General features: G+C 28.3%; 1 protein-coding gene across 1 annotated transcript in view; it reads right to left on the bottom strand.

The window, feature by feature from the left end:
- The window catches only part of LOC119674717 (multidrug resistance protein homolog 49-like), a 6,204-nt gene extending 1,996 nt beyond the window's left edge, over positions 1-4,208 (bottom strand). The window contains exons 1-4 of the mRNA XM_038085873.1: positions 4,045-4,208; positions 1,440-1,500; positions 136-329; positions 5-56 (exon numbers count right to left, since the gene is read on the bottom strand). Of these exons, the coding sequence (XP_037941801.1) occupies positions 5-56; positions 136-329; positions 1,440-1,500; positions 4,045-4,178 (441 nt within the window). The 5' untranslated portion in view covers positions 4,179-4,208. The remainder of the gene's footprint in view (positions 1-4; positions 57-135; positions 330-1,439; positions 1,501-4,044) is intronic.
- Positions 4,209-8,242: the final 4,034 nt, after the last annotated feature.

The following is an 8,242-nucleotide window of genomic DNA, read 5'->3' as shown; positions in this document are numbered from 1 at the left end:
ATGCTAAAGCATCATCTCTAATAGCCTGTAGATTTTCTTCTCTAGAGGTGTTTGTTCTAAAAATGGCACAAGCATTTTTTTTGAAATATACAAGTATTTTAATAAATATTTTTGTGTAGTAACTTGATAACTTACAGTTTAGTACCGCCTCCAAAAAGCTGCAAAATCGTGGCAGGCGAGGAAGTACCAATTCCGACTGAACGATCTATTAGTAATGATGCAAATTCTGCATATATTATTATAGAATATGTTATGCATACTGAAGCTAACGAAGCGAATATTATGCCGGCAGCTACCAAGAAACGTTCGAAAGTCGTGGAATACTTAAACTGATTAAATAAGTAAAATTTAATAAGTAAATAAAAAGTGTACTTACATTAAGCGTTTTTTTATTAAATTAGTTAAATAATTTATAAATAGCTAATTGCAAATATATGAAAATGTATTAAATTAAACAAAAGCACAGGTTTTCTGTTTTAGCTTTGTTCGACAATAAATTCATTTTGATGTTTTATCATTTATAGATCAATTTGAGGTCTGCAATGCGTTTTTCGGTTAGTTTTCTGGCAAAATTGCCAAAAAAGTAAAGTTCAAAAATAGAGACTTTAAGGTGTTAACAACTTTTTTATTTTCAGTAATTAGCATTACATGTGAATTTAATTTGATTACATATTCAACATTTTACCTTGTGCAGCTTTTTTCAAACTCTCATCCTCTTTGCTTAAAGGGAGGAATTTTTCAAATATTTATTAAAATGATCAATTTTTAAAATATCCCAGAGATATGCCTTATTTTGAAAGGGAAGTTTGGTAAATTTGGGAAAGGACGTTTTAATGTTATTTCAAAGAATGATTTGTGGTTGAAAAGTTGAGATCAGTGCTTTTTATTTTATTTATTTATGGATACTTATTAATATTTAAAAAATCAGTAATCGTTTGCATAAAGAAACCAATAATTTGTAAAATATTTAATATTTACTTTTCGTATTATAACTGAAAGCTTTGAAGATATGTTTATAGAAGGAACTTAGACCTTGGTTTATACAGATAGATAACAACCACAGATTGTTTGTGGTTGTCATAAATTCTCTAGCAACATGCCGCACGTTACGATTTGTACTCTGTATACACAATCATAAGGGAATAAAGTAGTTCAACTTATTTTTAATAAATATATTAGAAAGAAACATATCCCATAAATCAAATTAGTAAGAAACCTATATCTGTATATTGCTAAACTCATATTTTTTTTTTGGCTTCTCTTCGGTTGTCGAATAAATCTTGCTAAACTCACACTTAGCAATAGCCCTTTTATAAAAATTTTCGAAGCAAAGATCGCTTTTTTTAGTCAGTACGTTATTATATTTTAATATATATAGAAACTGTTATATATACTTGTAGACTTGGAATAACATATAATATTATTTATTTAATACTTACTAATTGAAAATATGAAAACTGTTTCTCATTTGAGACTTTGGTTGTATTTTTTTCAACTGTGCTGAAATAAAAGAGAAAGGATTAGTATCCTATTTCATATCAATATGTGGGTACGATAGGTAGGAAGTATATCGAGTTTACTAATACTATTACGGATATTAGTATAAAAAATTAGTAAAAAAACAAAGTAATCTATTAATGAATGCTATGTGTTTTTTAATTTTCCTTGTGGCTTTATTTTTAAGCAGATGAATATAACTTCTAAATCGTCTGTAAAAAGTAGTTTGAAATTTTTCATATTAATAAGTTTTGTATAAAATTATAAAATCAATAAATATAATTAAATAATGAGAAAAACAAAACTTCTTAATTCTGAAAATCTTTTTAAATTCCTGGACACTTCAAGTCAGGTGATCTCATTAATTCAGAAAATTAATGATGAGTAAATACATAAATATACAGACTCAAAATAATAAAATTTTAAGATTGTGATAAAATCTTCGTTCGGTTAATAAAAAATCTGTCCGAAATGAATATCCTTTCAGGGACTAATTTGTAATGACGTGCTTAAACTAGACTGTTCCAAACAAATAAACCAGATAATCTTGAACGTGCTCTATATTTATACTGCCCGATCACCTCTCTGACAGTTTTTTGTAAGGAACTTTACAAAATGCTTTCATCAAGATTGCGTACTATATTTATAACTGATATGCTTAGTATTTTAGCTTAGTTAAAGTAGCAACTTTACAGACAGCAGGAGTTGCTGCTAATGATTCACCTCAAGCTACATCGTCATCTATTCAAAACGAAGTACAAGATATTGAGAGACGGTTTAATAAAAGTAAAGTAAAAGTTAATCCTGAAAAGTGCGTATAACATTTTCACTTTGTGAAATACATATATCTTTGTATCTTTGTTTCAGATTGATATATAGATAGATATATGATATATATATATATATTATAATATATGATTATAGTATATATAGTATATATTATTATATATATATATCAATTATATATATCAATATCAAATACCTCGTAATTTATTTAGATTGTAGACTAGAGTGAAAAACACATATAAAAGTAAAATAAAAATAATTTTACATCGCAGTAATGATCACGCATGCCTAATGGAGAAAAAATCGCAACTCAGCTTAGAAGATAAGTTAGGCTATACAAAGTTACTTTAAGGCCCATTTAGATATTTTGTATTCAACTTTGGGGAACTTCGCTGTTCAACTCAAACATTGAAATATTGTAACGAACTTTATAAAAATCTCAGAATTTTTTTTATCAATAATGAAGTAAGTAAGCTCAGTTCAAATCCAAATCCATCCAAACTAGAATTCTATAGGGGTTTTGCATATTATATCTATTTTGCATAAATTAAACCTAAAATGATTGTAAGTAAAAATTGCTAAAATTACTTTAAAATAATGTTAGTGTTCAAAACAGTTGCTCTCATTGGGTACAAATTGTTCCTGAAAAGTAACTAGAATCTAAGTAATATATTTATTATTGTTAATAATATTCCAAATAGAGTCTGTTGTGTTATCAATCAAGTTATCGCACAGCAAATTTTGATGATTGAAAACTGTTTACATGTCAAAGTTTTTAAACGTTAAATCAGATTTTTGAAATTCATTCAACAACGTTTTGAAAACCGGGTTAAGTTCATACGGTCTAAACGACAGCCATATACCGCTAAAATTAAAACTACACTAAAACTAAGGAATTGCATTTTCATTGTTAAAAGTTTATAATAGGTTAGGTTAGGTGATATCGGCGATCCCTAGTGGATCCACTTAGGTCTATTGGCCCATTGTATCATATATATAGAAAAAAACTATATTAAACCACCTAGAACCCTTAAGTGAAGCCTAAAGTGCTATTTAGTGTCAGGTCCTGTAATTGGTCAAGATCCTCAAGAAACGGGGTTCCTAAAGTATTGAATCGTCGCCGTGCATGAACTGGGCAAAAACATAGATGAAAGGCATTCTCCTCGTCTTTCCAACAGGTGCGACAGATTTGATTGAAAGGGAGACCTAATCTTCTAGAATGGTTCCTTAGTTTACAGTGACCTTAAGTAAACCTACCAAAAAACTGATATCTTTACGGGGTATCTCAATGAGTATTTTGGATAATAGTAGTTAAAAAAATTTTTAAATAGGTGCTTGGAAGAACATCAAATTCGAGTTCGAATCTCATATTAGATTGAGAATTTGACTTAGATTAATTTGTTTGATTCCTTAGAACTGATTATTGAAGTTTTTTTTAAGTATAAGTAATATATTTTTAATATTTCAGCAATGAAATAGAGATCAAATTAAACAGTCTCAGTCAATTATATTGCCAATACAATAAATTTGATATTATGTGATTGTATAGATGTTGAAAAATAAAAGTAATAACAACGAATTGTGCGGCCACCATTGCGTATGAGTGACATTTTATACAAGTGAGCATATAATTCAATCTGCTGTTAGTGCTGTAGATAATATTGTTTTTAATTAAAATTAAATATTTTGTTTAATTGTTTATTAGTAATATAAATTAATTATATGTACAATAAATTACTTTTTAGATTCTTCTATACAAACTTTTCATTTATTGTCTGGAGATTGTCTCTATCCGGTAAAGGTGTTGACTTCTCCTGAGAAGTTATGCATGTTTTTTCTATAGGCAAAACTGATGTTCTCCGTTCTGTTGATTTGTTGGAACTACTGTTTGCCATGGTTTGTGTTATTATTAGCTTGATTAATTATTATTATTATTGTTTAAAATTATTTATGTTGATTTTATCTGATTGCGATTATGGCTATATAAAGTTTAAGTTATTGTGTGTATAAGCAACTCGACTTTACTGTGATTTTTTTAATTGTTTTAAAATAGAAGCGATTATATGCATTTAATAAATAGTACAGCATTATAATCATTTTATAATTTTTCACATTGTTAAGATAGAAAAAAATTTAATTTGATTAGAATTCAGCAAAATAGTTAATTACAGACTAATAAAAAGTTTTTTGTATCAATATGCATTAACATATTTAAAATTTTTCAATATTTCACGACTGAAGTGATAATTAATTCTTCTTATAACAATTCAACAGTTGTTGAGGTGTTCTGTGTAGAAAACTGAAATCTTTCAGCGAAATTCATATATATTCTAGAAGTGACGTAGACAAGATTGATTATATTTCTTCTTGCTGTATTTTTGAAATATATGTATATTATATTGTCAAAGAGAGAGAGGGTCTATTCGTTGATCTCCCATAAATACATCACTGCATTCTAGTGTTTCAATTACGATAGAACTAGTATTATAATACTGAAAGTCCAACACTACGTTTTATTGCAGTAGAATGAATGATTTAAAGAAGCTGCTTAGTGCAGATGCTAAATTGCTAATTTTAGCCATTTGCTAATTTTATATTAATAATATTAAATTTTAAAATTTATTATTAATTATTGCTCAAAAATTACAGTTTATTGATACTTTTAAAAAGGATTATCTATTTTATGGTCCAGATTTACTAATTATGATATAATAATATATTTCCTACGAAACTACCGTCTAAGAGATTATAAGTATAGCGTAAAGCTTGCCATTTTATAATAATAACCAATTAATATGCAAAAATTGTAGAACTTACTACAAAACTGGATTTGATTTTTTACATCAAAATACATCCTTAAAAAGTCACTGTATGGTATGATACAAGGTTAATTTATGATCGGTGAAGTCGCATAATAATGTTTTTTTGGCATAAAATTAAAGAGATGAATTTTGAAAGATTTGTGATCTCAAACGAACTGTGGTTACACCAGCACTTCCTGAATGGGATCTGTTAGGCGAAATGTGTATAATTTTACGTTTTTACAAAGATCTCATTGACGATGATATTTAAAATGCTTATTATATGATTAATTTTTAAACTTTTGACATTTTCAAAGCAAACATCCATTAAGTTATGGTCAACTATGTGCTGACAAGTCATCGAAACCTATCTAAAAGTATCCAGTACTGTAACATGCCCTATGAAGTACATTTGAATGAGCAAAGAAATTATTAAAATAAAAATTTGATCAAATTTACAATCAATGTTGTTGATGTTTACATTTCGAATCACAAAATGGATAACCCTGTATATAAAGCTGCATTATGTATTACAGGAGTTCATGGCAATAATGCATTGAAATCACATCAAAGTAAACTAGGGATTTTCTTTTTAGTATTTTTTAGTTATGTATGTAATATTATAATAACTAATCTTTTGTTTATTTAAAAAATTTTGATTTTTTTAAGTTTTAAATTTCATTTAACCAAATTTTGAAGCGGAAAAAAATTGTGACAGGTCCATTAGCACATGTCCATGTCAACGCAATTTTTAATTTGCAATTTTATATCAAATTATTAATTTTACATTAAATCACAAACATTTTTATTTATTTTTATACGTTTTATTTAACTAAAAAAAATATCTTTCTCTGTACCGAGTTTTTAGTTTTCATGTGAATTTCCGAAATGCTTAACTAATACTGTCTTCAATACATCGCACCGATAATTGTGCGACTTGAGGGTACTTCTAAATCTCTTTATACAATTTTTCTGCTGAAAAAGTGTATAAATATTAATTATTATTATTTACATTAAATTGACTTTCTGTTCAAATAAAAAAATTATATATGAATAATTAATGAGAAAACTGTTATAGTGTACGCAGTTGTATCACTTTGCGTATAAAATCAAAACGTAAACGTAATTATATATAGTATTGTGTAGTCATTGTTGATACGGTAGTTTAATTATATAATATAAAAACATCTACCTCATGAAAAAATTAATATTTAACACTTCATTTAAAACCAGTATGTTTTATAATCATTCAAAGGGATACGTATTCAAAAATTTATTGGGTAAAAATAATCTTACAAATAATACAGTTAACAATTTTTGATTTAGACTTTCTTTAGGATGTCATAGTGTGCTTTGCTCCATTCTTAAAAAAGATGATCTTGCAAATTATGGTGGAATCAGTCTTTTGAATATTGCATATAAGGTTGTGTTAAGTATACTATGTAATAGATTGAAGACAATCGTCAACCAACTGATTGAATATTATCAGTTTGGCTTCGGACCTGGCAAATCCATTCAAAGTGCGTCCAATCTTAGAGAAGACTCAAGAAAAACAAATCGATCCACATCACATTTTAGCCGACTTTAAATTCTCTTTCGACACTACGACTAGAAGCGCTGTTCTGAAATTGGTATACCATCAAAACTTATACAAATGACGTTGAAGAGCATAGACAGCTTCGTTAGAATCGGGAAGAACCTCTCCGAGTCGTTTGACATCAAACGAAATTTTAAATAGGGTGACTTCTAGTTGTGTGTCCATTTTAACGTAATATTAAAAACGATAATCCGAGCAGCAGATTTAAACTACATTAACACAATATTCTACAAAGTTTATGCCGCCGATATTGATATTATTCGCTTAAATACTCCCACTGTTAATGCATCTTTTTCCAACTTAAAAAGTAAGCGCAGCAAATTAGTCTTACGGTAAATGAGGATGTAATAAAGTAATTTTTGTTAGCAAACAAATCTTCTGAAGATCATGGGACACATGTTACTCTTAACAATGATAAGTTCGTTGTTGTTAAAGGCTTTATTTATTTTGGAACCAGTGTAAACACCAAAAATGTCGTCAGTCGTCAGAGATTTAACGAAGAATCACTCTTGCTTTACTAACTATTAACAGATGTTACTTCGGGATAAGTACGCAATTGAGAAATAAAAACCTTTCTCAACAAACAAAACCCACGCTATACAACTCTTTTTTCATGCCTGTCTTGCTGTCTGGTATAGAAGTTTACAAATAAACTCAAAAGTCTCTTTTCACTGACAGTCTTGCTGTATGGTGCTAAAGTTTAGACAACTACCCATAGTAATGAGAAGGCGTTAGATGTATTTGAGAGAAATATTCTTCGGAAGATCTATAATCCCTTACGCTTTGGCAACGAGTATCGAAGTAGATGGAACGATAAGCTCTATGAAGTATGCAGTGACATTGACATAGTTAAGCGCATCGTTAGCTTCGTTAGCTTGGTCATGTTGTGGAAATGGAAGAAAGTGCTTCTGCTAGAAAGGTGTATAATTCGGTACCCGCAGGTAGAGAACGTCCAAATATTTCATGGAAAGATCAGGTGAGTAAGGATTCGGGGCCACTGATTTCGTTGGCTGGTGGTTCAATTCAATTCTTTTAATAGGTAGTGTAATAGGTAGTAAAATAAAATTTGGTGTACAAAATATTTGTATTAAACTTGTATTGGGTTTTAAAACTTTTGTGATATTCTGTTTACTATAACACTGTCAAAAATTTTTAATATTTAAAGAATATTTTATTATAATGTTTTTACTAGCTTAGATAATGCCAATAGTCTTATTTTAATTCTGCTGCACTTTTTTGATTTTCAAAAAGTACAGGCCGTTCATATTTCTATATAATGGCTTTTTGTGGATGCAATAGTGTTGTAGATTTTCATTATCCCAGATTTAATAAGTTTAATCATTAATCATTGCGAAAAAGTTGATGTGAGAAAACGCTATCACTATTGTTATAATTTTTCACAATTTTATTATATTTAGCAGTTATTAACCGATCTGTATTATGAAATCGTAAATCTTCAACTAAATATAGAATGCCTACAATGAAAATATTATTTGGTATATAATACTGAAATAAATCTGTCAAATTAACAGCACGAAATGGATAACGCTTTGTTAAAAAG

Source organism: Teleopsis dalmanni, chromosome 2 (assembly GCF_002237135.1).
Source record: "Teleopsis dalmanni isolate 2A chromosome 2, ASM223713v2, whole genome shotgun sequence".
Taxonomy (NCBI): Eukaryota; Metazoa; Arthropoda; class Insecta; order Diptera; family Diopsidae; genus Teleopsis; species Teleopsis dalmanni.
The sequence above is the reverse complement of the archived record's forward strand: the minus strand, read 5'-3'. Positions and strand labels throughout refer to the sequence as shown.